Here is a 14,860-nt window from a genome sequence, read left to right as displayed (position 1 = left end):
TGTATTGTGGGAAAACTGGCTCCTTAATTTTCTCCCATTCCCCTTATCCTATTATCATAGTATATTTAGGACAGAGATGTTTTCTTTCTATTCTCTATCTCCTGTACCTGGGCCTGGTATCCTGTAGGAGCTTGGTCAATGTTAGTTGAATGAGTCGACAGATCTCTTATGTGTTCCAGGATCTTCTAAGGCATAGACAAGGAAATAGTCTTATAATAAATGCCAAATTATTTTCCTAAGTTGAATTCTATATGTGCACTTTTATAATAAGAATAACAAGTGATGGATCAACCTGCAGGTGATGAAGATGGAAAATACCAGTGCTTAGCCTCTCCTTAGTGAATTAGCAAACAGAAAGATCAGCTGCAAAACCAGGAGAAAAAGGAGAGAGTTACACTCAGCCATACCCTCAAATCCTCCCTTGTTTTCCCCAAGTTCTTGGACTTGTAAATTGTTTTGGTAATGCCTTTCATGAATGAGTATTCTTAACAGCGAATTGCTTGTATGAATAATAATGCTTTTCCAATTATAGGTTGTTTCTCCTCTGGGTATCATTTTCAAGATCTTTATAAGAATAATTTTTAAGAATAATTATATAGAGAGACATTTTTTAATCCATTTGCCTAAAGATGAGAGCATTAACTAGAACAATTAAAGGTGGATTATTGCTGTTATGTGATCATCCAAAACAAACAGATACACGTTAGACTACATGCATACAAATAACTCAAAAAATTAAATCTGTGGTGGAAGTTTAGGGATTCTGTACTAAAGAACTCAAGCATAGGATTGCAGTGAAGCTGAATCATCTGGCGCACAGAAAATACATGTACCATTCTCTGTGCCACCCTCAGCCTGCTGTCCCACACTGTCCTTCCCGCTCTGAACTGGTACATCCTGTATTCTACCCAGAAGAAAAAACAGAAGAGCTGGGATTCCTATGCCTGACCCAGGCTTGTCCCCAGGATGAAATTGTCCTTGGAAAGCGGAGTGCCAAATGAGATAGCAACAGGGCTTGATTGATGCCTGGGGCTCACCCATGTGCCAGGGCCAGGAAGGATTTTGGCTGCTGCCCAAGCACTGGTCACATGGCTGGGTTCTTTGTGGCTCAGCCCAGAAAAGCATTGATGGGCCCAAGAGAGTCCACAGGAGTGCAATTAATGAGGCCACTGCGATGGGCAAAGAGAATAAGGAATATATGCATCGTTCAGTACATTAACGTCTTGTGTTCTGCGTTCCTTTTACTTTTTTTCTATTACTGCTTAATAACAGAAAGCTTGACAAGTTGGGTCAAATACAACTAAGTGTGTTGACTTTTCACGATGAAAGAAGAAAAAAAAACATCAGTTTGTGATGTGTTTATACTAGAACTTTCTGATGAAGAAATATATTCCAGCCCATACAGTTTTTCCTTTTAAAGTAGGTGGTGAAAACAAAGAGACTATTAAATAATTCTGCATATCTTCAGTGGATAATTGTTACCTATCTTTCAGCTATTCCATAGCAATAAAGGACACAGCTGGTAATCCAAAAGGAAAGGATCTCTTGATGAAAGTGGTCTGCCATTCTTATTAAAGTCAACATACAAGATACATTCTTGGTGATTTTTGAACCCATAATTATATTTGTCTGACAATAATTGGCACTTAACGGTTTATAGAACACTTTCACTGAGATTTGCCTTAGTGAATCTTAACAACAATTCTACCAGTAATTTCTAATATTGGCCATGATCCGACTTTCAAAATTAGTCCACCACTTTATTCTCCCCCGAAAATGCCTCTGCCTCCAGCCTAGAGAGGATGAGTCAAAAGGAGGAAGTTCTGAATTGCAGACACAGAAAGCACATTAGTGAATTCTTTTTCCAGTTTATCATCTTGACTATCCTTTTAGTGATGTGTTTGTTTGTTTCGTGTGTTTTTTAAAAAGCAAGATGGTCTGTGTAATAGAGGGCTTTCTTAAGCCTTAATTCTGTTGTAACTTACCTGGAATTAATCCTGAAAGTAACCTGTCCATTTCTTTACATTTCCTTTGCTTCTGGAGATAATCTAATTCCTGGAAGAAATTATTAATGCGTTATTATTCTGGTGTTATGAAATTATCCAATTACATGGGGTAAAGAGATTTTTTTAGAGAAATTCAAATAATTAAAATATATAGAGATTAACCGGTTAACCTCTGCTGTATACCAGAGGTATTACATGGCAGTCTTTCAGCAATAACAGTCTGAAGAACTCTAATGGCTCACATTATATTTTCATTCTTTATTAAAGTTCCAAGTGATTCTCTGACTTACGTTAAGCCTAAATTCATCTCTTTTAGACTTTGAGTCTGCAGACACATTTGTGTATGCAGGTTTTACTTTCTGATATCCATAAGGCCTTTTAATTTAATAAAAATTAATTGAGAGCCCGTTTTCTTACACTGTATGTGCACAATAAGAGAGGAACTAATAGGAACAGGACAAAAATCCCTGAAAATGACCTGATAGTATGGTGGAAAAGAGAGCTACATAAACCATTACAGTTCAGTGTTAACAATGCTGAACTAGAGGTGTCAGTTCCCAGAACAGGGAAGCAAAAATAAATAGCTCAGGAAAAAGCTTAGCATTATTCTGAACTATTTTGGTTCACATCACACATCTGGTCCTCAGGCTATACCTTCAGCGTGTGTATACGGAATGCGGCCACTTCCACCTGTAGGGGACCCCTCCCAGGCTCGGCAGAGTCACCATCCTCTCTTTCGGGATTCTTACCTCTTAACTGGTCCTCTGCTTCTTCCTGCCTTTCCCTCCCTATCCCCTGACCCTCCCCATCCTCTCCCACTCCTACCTTGCCACCAGTTTAGTCCATTCTCATTAAAGCAATGGACTGACGCTGTTCAAACATAAATTATATCACGACGTTCTGCTCAAAGACTTCAGTTTCCCCTCACGACTGTGCTCCAGCAGAATGGCATGGTCCCTTCCCCCAGGGCGGGCACTGCAGGCAAGCTCCTACCTCGGGCTTTTGCTCTAACTGTTTCCTCTTCTGCTAGGTTCTTCCCCCACACACTGGCGTATTGACTCCCTCCCTTTCTCCAGGGCTTCTGGAAATGTCACCTTCTCAGCGAGGCCCTCCCTAGCTACCTCATTTTCAACAGCAATTTTTGCTCCCCAATATGTCTGTCCCCTTTCCCTGCTTTATTTTCTAATTAGCACTTAGCACTACCTGTTTTAAATATTTTTTCTTCTTTATTGTCTGTCTTCACTAGAATGTAGACATAATGAGGACAAGTGCGACAAGGACAGCAGTTTGTGTCTTTTACTAATCACTCTATCCCCAATGTCTAGAAGAGTACCTGGTACACAGTAGGTTCTCAGTTACTATTTCTGCAAGAAACGATTAGATGGTTGATGAATAATACTGGATAAGTGACTTGACCATTCCTGATACCTTTACTGATTCAAGGAGAGTTGCCAAGGACGCTGGGTAGAGTCCCTTTGTCATCGTGATCAAATGATCGTGCTGGTTTACCCAGTTTGGTCTCAGAAGAGTCAGGGAGGTTAATCCCAGAAACCTCCCATATAGCATTGTAGCTGACACTGAAGTTTTCTTATATGTGCAACTTGCCCTCAGGAGAAAACATGAAAACTTTAGGAAGGAAGTTCCTCAGTCATTTAGCTTCAGGGAATGCCAAAGAGGAGTGTGAACTCCAGATGGAGTTGAAAGGGAATTTATTACCACAGTTTCACTTTCTTCTGTTTAACAAGCCTTCTTTACTTCAGTGCCTCCTGCATTCGTTGACCAGGAGTTAAGTGAGACTGTTTAAGCTGTTTCTTTTAATAAATTATTTGTGCTTCACGCAATTTCACATGCATTCAACTTCTGATGATTACGTGAGGTGTAAGAATATACTAAAGGGAGTATGGTTTGCCAGGTATAGAAAATGAGATTTTGGGTGGAAAATGGCCTGATTTCATTGAATGATAACCCACAACCTTCTTTGGCAAGGCCATTGCCCCCTGTGATATTTGTACTATGATGGTAGAACCAACCATTTCTAAGACTCAAGTATTAGGTTGGTGCAAACGTAATTGCGGGTTTTGCCATTGCTTTCAATGCAATTACGTTTGCACCAACCTAATAGTATCTATCTTAGGGTTTGGTGGCATTGCTGGGATGTTGATGTGACTTCCCTGCACTTAAGAGCATGCATTGCTTTGGCCCCACTTTCAGAGGGTGGTGGAAGACTGGTTTAAAATATTGCTTCCTACTAAACATGCAGATACGGGCTTGGAAAAAAATAGTTGCACATGCTAATCACTCCCAAATCTGGATATATTTCAGGATGTTTTGACAGTTTTCCCCACATAACATCTGTACTTAAGAAGCCTCACGCTATTGGTAAAGTATTGACTTGATTTCTCTGCTCACATCCAGGGCGCTGCATGGTTTGCCCTGCTCTCCCCAGATCCCCCGCCAGGCGCTCCCCTACAGGCCTCTCCATCCTCCATGAGTATGAGCTTACACGGCCATTCATCTCCTGGTGGTTATGTGCACCATCACTGACAACTCCCTCTGCATCTCATACACACTGGGCTGCTCCCCTACTAAAATTTTCCAAAGCCACGTGTTACACATTCCTTTTCTCTGCCATGCTCCCAGCTGTTTTGTGCTGTTTTGATCTGTCTGTTTGCATAGCCCTGTCAGACTATATGCATGAAAGATATGTTGTCAACATGAATGGTTTTGAAAATGTTTCTGTAAAGAACCTACCTCAGTTACCAGCAGGGAAAAAGAAGCTTGAAGCCCCAAGGAAGGAGGTCAGACACTCCTACTTGAATCTTTGCCAGAGGGGGACTCATGCACAGTGACAAAAAAAAGAAGCCCATTAAAATGTGACCACAATGTCTGCCCATATGCTGGATATGTGGAGTCTCTCCCAAAAAAAATAAGTAATAATAGTCAATGATGACATATAAAGAGGTGGGATCCTACCACAGAACAAAGAATTTGTACAAATGTACATTAAAAGGATATACTTCAAGCAGAACTTGGGTAAATATAATTATTAGCAACCAGGCGCAGTGGCTCACACCTGTAATCCCAGCGCTTTGCGAAGCCGAGGTGAGAAGATCACAAGGTCAGGAGTTCAAGACCAACCTGGCCAACATGGTGAAACCCCATCTCTACTAAACATACAAAAAATTAGCCAGGCGTGGTCATGCACCTGTAATCCAAGCTACTCAGGAGGCTGAGGCAGGAGAGTTGCTTGAACCCGGGCAGTAGAGGTTACAGTAAGCCAAGATTGAGCCACTTAACTCCAGCCTGGGCAACAGAGCAAGACTCCATCTCAAAAAAAATTATATATATACACACATATATATACATAATTATTAGCTTATTCTTGGTCACCAAGTGTTAATGTATCAAGAGACCCAACCAGACTCAGACACACTGGAGAAGGGCGTTTGGCTGTCCCACTCACAGCTTTCTGGAGAACTCGGTGGAGTCCACCGTCCTCATTGCCTATAAAAATGACCTGATCTGAAGTTTCTAGATAAAAAGATGATGTCAGAATTATTCTTTCACTTAACCAGGTAAGAAAACCCAAGGCCCACAGCTCCTCAGCTGGATGATAGTGGCAAAATAGATGGGACCGGAAAAGGAAAGTCAAACTAAGAAAACAGAGTACTTTTGTGACAGGAAAGAACTTAGAAGAAAATTCATTTAACAATAAAAGTTTGTTACTGATTATCAACCCTTTTCTGACCACGTCTTCAAAGGATGAATTTGGTATTTCAGATTGGAAAAAAAGTTTAGCTTCTGGTTGCTTCTCCGATCTTTTCCCACTGACTCTGCTATATTTGACTGTAGACATTATAAAGACAGTCTCTGAGAACGTGTGTGGTATTTTGCTGTTCAAAGTCTAGCTAGGGCCAAGATATGTGGGTAAGATGCACTTTTTTTGGATTTTTTTTTTCTTTAATCCTCCAACAAAGATTGGTCCCAACTTTGCATGTACTCCTTATGTTATTCAGATATCCTTGCCAATCTTTCACATGCTATCTTTGGCCAGTGTTCCCCTCGAAAGATAACTGAAAAAAAAACGTGCTTTTTTGGTTTGTTTAATATCTGAAGTAAAACTGATGCAGCTGAGCTTGGCTTTATCAGCTCAGGCATTTTTGGATGACTTGGTCTCTCTGATTCACTCTATGAAACAAGATGCCCAATTGTTTCAACATTTCAATTTATTTCAGATTGTTTTTGACTTGACTAGTCAAAACACTATTTCATGGACATTATTTGATGTGTTAGTACCCAGTGAAATTTTTATACTGATATGTTCTCCTTAGAAAGAAGAAGTCATTTTTCCCTAAGATATAAACATTCCGTGGGCAAGCAGCTAAGACCATATACCCTGAAGTCCTTTGTAATTCGGGCTTTCTCTAATAAAACTGTTTAGCCCAGTGAAACTTTAAATATGTAATAAAAGTAAATACAATAAATATTGCAAACTCCTTCCTACCCCTTCTCAGTATTCAGGTTCTGGAGTTTACAATCTCATGTACCCTGTACTCTGCCTCTGCATTCTCAAATTCTTATGCTTTCTACCCCAAATAGCTGCAGGACTCCATTTAAATCCTATTTGATTCTTTTTACAGCTGAAACAGGACCCCTGAGGTCATTTCTAGACTAACCCTATGCCTGATATGTGAGAATGTCCTCATCACACTCACCACTCCCAATTATTTTTAAACTGACTCTTCAAAGTTAAAAAATGTAACAGAGCCATGGAAATAGAAATGCTAGAACTTGCCTGTTTCTTTTTATCTTTCAGAGGAATGGTATTTTTTAAACACAAGCTTATGTCAGACATTGAACAGTCTCCACATGGGAATGTATGTTTTGATTAAAAGTTATTTAATATCTCTAGTTCCTTGGCATTATGCCTAAAGCTGGAGATATTCTTAGCTGCAGGTCTTGTGCCTTCTTTGACTAGATTTAAAAAAAAATGGCTCAAAATCTAGAGAGAATAAATGGCATTCTGAAAATAGTTACTTGATTGTATATGTGTTTATATCACAGAGGATACTGGTGTGTTGAGAATTAGGAATTAGAAAAGAATGTTGGTAAGGAGAAATGCATCAAAGCAACATCTTTCTATAGCTCTGTCACTGTGTCCATTGATTCCCAATGCTCAGCCTTTTGGTTAAACTTGGTTTTAGGGAGTTACATTCATATGGCAGACCTTAAGAATAGAATTTTATGTAATCTTTATATGAAGTTTTCTTAACTTACATTTGTATTTAGATCAACAAGGTTAACCAAAAGACATTTAAGCACTGTGGTACTTAAAATATGATCTTGGGCCGGGTGTGGTGGCTCACGCCTGTAATCCCAGCACTTTGGGAGGCCGAGGTGGGTGGATCACCTGAGGTCGGGAGTTCGAGACAAGCCTGATCAACATGGAGAAACCCCCTGTCTACTAAAAATACAAAATTAGCTGGGCATGGTGGCACATGCCTGTAATCCCAGCTGCTCAGGAGACTGAATCAGGAGAATCACTTGAACCTGGGAGGCAGAGGTTGCGGTGAGCTGAGATCATGCCATTGCACTCCAGCCTGGGCAACAAGAGCAAAACTCTGTCTCAAAAAAAAAAAAAAAAAAAGAATTATCTTATTTTTTAACTGCTTTCAGTGTAAAATAATGAGCACAGATTCTTATAGCACCTAAATGTGAATATGAAAAAAAGACCTTTATTCTGATATACAAATAGAATTTTGACTCAATAAGTTATTTTATCTTCAGAGTTAGTATTGCTCTCAGCACAACCTCTTTTCTTTATCATTATTTTGAGGCAAAATATTTATAGGACATTGAATTATCTTTCCAGCTTTCCAATGGCATTTCATGCATTTAAATATTGATGTGACATAGTTAGAAGTTGGACCCTCAGGACCTGTATTGTGTGATGGCATTGTGCTGCTATCATCACAAGATTCCTTTTTTTCCAACCCCCAAGGTCCTGTCTGTACTTGTTTACAGGTCATATGGATAGCAGCTAGTATGTGTTCAATACCATGAGTGTTATCATGGTAACCTTGACAACCAAGCTAGCTCTGATTTCAAAACCTCACATGCTGTATCATAAAATTAGAGAACAGAATTGACATTTAGCTACATGTCTGTCACATAAATTAAGCTCTGAGAACGATTCCCCTTAGAGCCATGTGCCTTAATAGGGAAATAGAAGGCACCAATTAGAACTATTTTATACGTATTATAACACATTTAGGTGCTGGATATATTTCCTCAAATCTTTTTGTATAATTTTGAACCTCAGATATTCTCATTCTATTCTCACTGTGCCAAAATTCTTGGTGGCTTTATTTTATGATCAGAATGAAGCTTATAGCAGAGTCTCATCAGATACCTGATATAAATAGGATTATGAATAATAGAAAACTCAGCCCATAAAAAATGTAAAATTCAAAGCATTCTTGGCTTTACTGGATACTGTTATTTATGCTGATTGTAAGTAAGACTGAGCACAGAATATTTCACTAAGTAAATCAGAATCCCAAAGACAAGACGTTTCCTTTTCATTTATTTATTTATGCATATTTTCACTCATATTATCCCAGCATCCAAGAATCTTGGTATCTTTATTCAAGATGATTCTGAACATTCAGATTAATACATTCATCTGCTTTAAGTCCTAGGTCCTCTTTTATAATTTGGAAATATTTTAATCTCAGGATTTTCTCCTCTATTTGTTGTGGTCTGGTGCAGCTTTTCTTGGATATAAATTTAAAGACACAGCTTGTGAATTACATTTAATGTAAGCACCCTACAGTTTTCTGCATTGCAAATGATTATTTTTAGAAATTTTATGGTTGCCTGCGTATATTTGTTTGGCTTCATTGATATGTAGGGGGGAAAGCTCATTAATGATTTAAAAGGAAGGTGTTTTGATTCATCAACTTGATTCTTCTCATTACATAAACAATAAAGGCAATAAATTAACATCAAATGAAACTATAAGAGTTTATTTCTGAATTTAGCCACAAGATAGTCTTGAATCCTTGGGCGTAACTTTTCTTACTCTTTATATCCTTTTGCCTCAGTGTTTTGAAAGTCATCATTCAGCACATTTTAACCTAGAATGATGGTTTATAATTCCTGTGAAGGATACCTTTTAGCAGATATTTGTCAAACACCATAATTGGACAACTGTTTTGTAAAATAGTTCTTTGACTTCTAGAATGGTAAGTTATGATGTAAAAATGGAAGACCCTCATGTCAAAATTTACTATAAAGCAGTTTTTCTTTTCCCCATATACCTGCTTTGTATCTCATGTAACATTTGAGAAATCTGCTTCCAATATTTTCTCATCTTGTTAGCCATCAATCTAATTCTTGCCTAGTTACATGTTAAATATTACCTTCTTGCCTTACTTAGTAAAGAGTGAAAATTCCTGCAAATTCAGGATTTTTCTTTTCGGAAACAGATAAGTGGCTATGCTGTCTACATGTGTGCATAAGTGGGAAGAAGGGCAGAAATCCTTCTGTGTATTTGCTGACCCTGTACAGCAAATACTTGTTACATTTTCAGTAATGTTTAAACTGTTTGCTTTATCTCATTGGGATGAGTCATCATCACCTTTATGTTGTTTAAACTGGTGAAAGGTAGTTTGTATTATTTTCTTTTCTCTTGAAACTATTTCTTGTGATGAAGAGAAATAGTTCAGCATGTTGTGGTTCCAGGACTGAGACAAGTTTGGGTTATCATCTCTACCATAAAAAAACTTCATCGGAAACGTCAATGCATCAGCATTCTGCAGTGCAATATGGACATGAACTGTTAGGCTGTGTTGGTGCTGGAATGTGGGGGCTTATCAGGCTGTTTGCATGACTCCAAGATGTGTTTTAATATCTGGTCTTTTCTTTTTTTTTTAACTGTGACATGAGATGGCATTAGAAGGATGGGGTTTGGGAGGAACTATAATGGTAAAAGAAAAAGAAATGTTAAAAGGCAATACAAGCTTCTTTTGTGATTTCCTTTTAGGTCCGATGTTGTGGTCCTCTGTTTTTCAATCGCTAATCCCAATTCCCTAAATCATGTGAAAAGCATGTGGTATCCAGAAATCAAGCACTTTTGCCCTCGAACACCTGTTGTCCTTGTTGGGTGCCAGCTCGATCTCCGCTATGCCGACCTGGAAGCTGTTAATCGAGCCAGGCGCCCATTAGCAAGGTAAGCCGAGGGAGTCAGTGTTTCCCTGTCCTGGCCAAGTTAAAATTTACAGGCAGCAGGTGTCTCTGTAGCCTGGTGTTCTGCTCTTCAACACTCCTGGATCCCATCAATCAGCCATGGGCTTTAAGTCAGCCCATGAATCATGAGGGGTGTGCCCTGAGCCCTTCTAACAGGCACCATCATCTCTGGTGTCAGAACTCATTTTTGTCAAATGATTGGACAGCACTTGAAGTAAATTCTCTAATTATGAAAGGATGTGAATAAAAGCACTTTGAAAAGCATAAAGTATTAGACAAAATGTTGGTTACTCATAATAACGTCATCCTTGAAATTATAATTATTACAATAAAATTAATTAACACTTAGAGGTATCTGGACTCCAGAGAACATCAGATTCATACAAACACACATATTGAAGTGTTTTTCATCTTCCTTGTATTCCTCAGTCCAACCTGTTACAGTATTTCATTCTCAAGATGACACTGTCCACTTTTTGAAAATAATTTGGACCTATAGTTGCAAAACAAACAAATACTGCTTTTTAAATCTCTCTAGTGGTTATATTTTTAAGTATCACAAATGTAAAATACAACTTGAAGGAGAATTTGTTTCAGTATATATAAAATGTAGATATTGATTTTGGTGGGGTATATTAGTCCATTCTCATGCTGCTAATAAAGAGATAGTTAAGACTGAGTGATGTATAAAAGAAAGAGGTTTAATTGACTCACAGGTTAGCATGACTGCGGAGGCCTCAGGAAATTTACAATCATGCAGAGGGGAAGAAAACACATTCTTCTTTGCATGGCTGTAGGAGAGAGAAGAATGAGAACCGAGCAAAGGGGGATGCCCTTTATAAAACCATCAGATCTCGTGAGAATTTACTCACTATTATGAGAATAGCATGGGGGAAGCCGCCCCCATGATTCAGTTACCTTTCACCGGGTCCCTCCCATCACACATGGGTATTATCGGAACTACAATTCAAGATGAGATTTGAGTGGCGACATAGCCAAACCATATGGAGGGAAATACATTTCTTAAAATGTGAGCTCCCTCAAATCCCCTTTATAAAATAAACAACTTTTTATGTTTTTATTTTTATGTTGAACTTTTTGGCTGCAGAGCATTCCTTTTCAAAAACTTTTGATATTAATACCTTCCTCTAGGCTGGGCACAGTGGCTCACGCCTGTAAACCCAACATTTCAGGAGGCCAAGGTGGGAGGATCACTTGACGCCAGGAGTTTGAAACCAGCCTGGGCAACATAGTGAGACCACGTCACTAGAAAAATAAAAGTAAAAAAAAGATCAACCAGGACTAGTGATGCACTCAGCTACTTGAGAGGCTGAGGTGGGAGGATCACCTGAACCTGGGAGGACAAGGCTGCAGCGGGCCATGGTTGCACCACTGCACACCAGCCTGGGTGACAGAACGAGACCCTGTCTCAAAAAAAAAAAAAAAAAAAAAGCAAACAGCAACAAAAACAAACAAAATCTTATTTTGACATTTACCTAATAGGCTTATTACAAAATTTTATATTGACACAACTTTTTATTCTCTCCAAGCAAAAGTAAATGGTGCTTTCTTTAGACAATTTCTGATGTTCTAGGTATGTTTTGCATTACATTTCTAAAAACACTTTATATTCAGTTTCCACAATCCTTCTGTTCTTCAATGCATGGACTAGGAATTGAATATTAGGAGCCACATAGAGGTTAGGAAGACCACAGTAAATGAGAGACTGTCCTGGCCTCGGCAACTTTCTGTATAAAAAGAGTAGGTTATGATAATCAGGCCTCACAGTCATGGACTGGAGGAGAGTTGCAGAGCTGTAGAGAACAGTGGAGAGGACAATCCCTTCTACGGAGCAATTCTAAGATTTTGTGAAGGAGTTTGTATCTGAGCTAAGCCTTGAAGAGTTTCATCAGTTGGTAAATTTCAAGTCAGGCTTAAGAACAAGGAATACAATGCTCACAGGGGCAAACTTTTAAGTTAAACCTTCTTCCCTGCACGTCCCTTCCACCTTTGTCCACACCCTATAATTTCCCCTCCTTTCCATCTAAGTCGTCAACTCCAAATTCTATCCAGTATCATCTTTTTCCTCCTAAGACCAGTGTCTATCCTATATATTACCTTTGGTGTTGAAGGCCAAATATTTATATAAGAAGATAAGTTCCTAAGGGTATGTGTTAGAATCAAGCAAGTGTTTGTAATGAGTGTCACAACAAAGTACTTCCTGCCTGTGTTCTGGAACCCATCTATGCTTTTACCATGGTTATGCCATAACCCCAGCACTGTCCTGAGTCTACTGTTTCCAAAGATTTGTCCTCTCAGGGTTTGATTAGATTGTAAATTGGACTTGTGTGCCAACCTAAAGGGTACGGACTTTATTCCAGGGGCTTTGTGAAATCAGAGGAAGTTAAAACAGAACTGCCGCCAAGTCATAGCTATTTTATGTAAGGACTTTTCTTACAACAGTGAGGACTTTGGACCAAAATGTGGGGAGTGGGTGTGAAGAAAGATTAGTTAAGGGGCTGATACACCAGTCTAAGCAAAAGATGATGACGGCTTGAAGAAGGGATTGGAGGAAAAAAGAAGAGGAGGGTTTGAAAGAGAATTCACAAAATGCAGCAGAGATTAGGAGTGGGAAAGTCTTGACTCTCATTGCTTAATAGAAGTCTCTCAGCAGCCTGCAAATGTGACCTCGGACAAACCCTTTAACCTTTCTGCCTCAGTTTCCTCAGAATGTAGAACAGAAATAATACCTCACAGGGCTATTGTGAGGCTCAAATGAAAAATGTATATGAATGCATTTTAAAGTTATAAAGTAAAATTCAAGCATAAGATGCTGTTGATAAAGATGAAGGTGATGAAGAGAATAGTGATAATGATGATAACAGCTAACATTTATCAGGCACTTACTGTGGACCAAATACTATGCTTAGCATAGTCATGCTAATAATGTAAACCTTTCAATAGTTCTTCAAGATATGATTACTCATTATTATTATTATTCCTGTTTTACAGTTGGAAAAACTTATGTTTAATGAGGTTAAGTAACTTACCCAAGATTAAATAGCTAGTAAAGGGATGATACTTCAGTTACTGTGGTTACTGCTGAGAGCAGTTTTTTGAAGAAGTAAAACTCTCCCTATTTAGGCACATGGTCATGTAAATGAAAAGTTCTAAGGAGTCTACAAAAAAAGCTATCAGAATTAACATATTAATTTAGCAAAATAACAGGATAAAAGGCCAATACACAAAAATCAATTGTATTTGTATAAACTAAGAAATGAACAATTGGAAAATAAAGTTTAAAAACAATGCCATTTATAATAACATAAAAACATGGAATATTTATGGATAAGCTTCACAAATTTTGTGCATTGAAACTCTGAAATATTTGAAAGCATTATTTTTTCCTGCAATCATAACTCCTGCAATCATAGCTCCAGTTGAAAGACTTGAGATGGTGGCGGATTTTTCCAGCGACTAAAAGCCTGACTAGAGTTTTCAGTGTATAGTTCCATTAGGTGCTTAGATAGGCCCTGCTAACTATTTTTTTCCTAAAATAACGCTGATTATAATTTTTAAAATGTTCTATTTCAGGCCCATAAAGAGAGGGGATATTTTGCCCCCAGAAAAAGGCCGAGAGGTAGCGAAGGAACTTGGCATACCATACTATGAAACAAGCGTGTTTGACCAGTTTGGGATCAAGGATGTGTTTGACAATGCAATCCGAGCAGCGCTGATTTCCCGCAGGCACCTGCAATTCTGGAAATCCCACTTAAAGAAAGTCCAGAAACCTTTACTTCAGGCACCCTTCCTACCTCCAAAAGCCCCTCCACCGGTCATCAAAATTCCAGAGTGTCCTTCCATGGGGACAAGTGAAGCTGCCTGTTTACTGGACAATCCTCTGTGTGCCGATGTTCTGTTCATCCTTCAGGACCAGGAACACATCTTTGCACATCGAATTTACCTTGCTACCTCTTCTTCCAAATTTTATGATCTGTTTTTAATGGAATGTGAAGAATCCCCAAATTGGAGTGAAGGAGCTTGTGAGAAAGAGAAGCAGAGCAGAGATTTCCAGGAGCAGATATTGAGTGTCGACCCAGAGGAGGAAAGGGAGGAGGGTCCGCCTAGGACACCTCAGGCCGAGCAGTGGAAGTCCTCAAACAAGAGCCTAGTGGAGGCTCTGGGGCTGGAAGCCGAGGGTGCAGTCCCTGAGACACAGACGTTGGCCGACTGGAGTAAGGGGTTCATTGGCATGCACAGGGAAATGCAAGTCAACCCCATTTCAAAGCGGGTGGGCCCTGTGACTGTAGTCAGGATGGACGCCTCAGTCCAGCCAGGCCCTTTTCGGACCCTGCTCCAGTTTCTTTATACAGGACAACTGGATGAAAAGGAAAAGGATTTGGTGGGCCTGGCTCAGATCGCAGAGGTCCTAGAGATGTTCGATTTGAGGATGATGGTGGAAAACATCATGAACAAGGAAGCCTTCATGAACCAGGAGATTACGAAAGCCTTTCACGTCAGGAAAGCCAATCGGATAAAAGAGTGTCTCAGCAAGGGGACATTCTCAGGTGAGTGGGCTGCGGGGCAGAGCCATTAATACCTTT

General features: G+C 39.2%; 1 protein-coding gene across 15 annotated transcripts in view; it reads left to right on the top strand.

Annotated features, from left to right (window-relative positions):
- The window catches only part of RHOBTB1 (Rho related BTB domain containing 1), a 142,334-nt gene that overhangs the window by 96,995 nt on the left and 30,479 nt on the right, over positions 1–14,860 (top strand). For 10 of the 15 annotated variants that reach the window (XM_021943429.2, XM_009214874.3, XM_009214869.3 and 7 more), the window contains 2 exons: positions 10,054–10,239; positions 13,851–14,824. In XM_021943429.2, coding sequence (XP_021799121.1) covers positions 10,054–10,239; positions 13,851–14,824 — 1,160 coding nt within the window. Of the gene's footprint in view, positions 1–4,328; positions 4,386–10,053; positions 10,240–13,850; positions 14,825–14,860 lie in introns of all 15 variants that reach the window. The other 5 variants (XM_021943434.2, XM_021943432.2, XM_021943433.2 and 2 more) reach the window with 2 other exon arrangements.

This window comes from Papio anubis, chromosome 11 (assembly GCF_008728515.1).
Source record: "Papio anubis isolate 15944 chromosome 11, Panubis1.0, whole genome shotgun sequence".
In the NCBI taxonomy this organism is placed as follows: Eukaryota; Metazoa; Chordata; class Mammalia; order Primates; family Cercopithecidae; genus Papio; species Papio anubis.
Note: the sequence above shows the minus strand (reverse complement) of the source record. Positions and strands in the feature narration are given on the sequence as shown.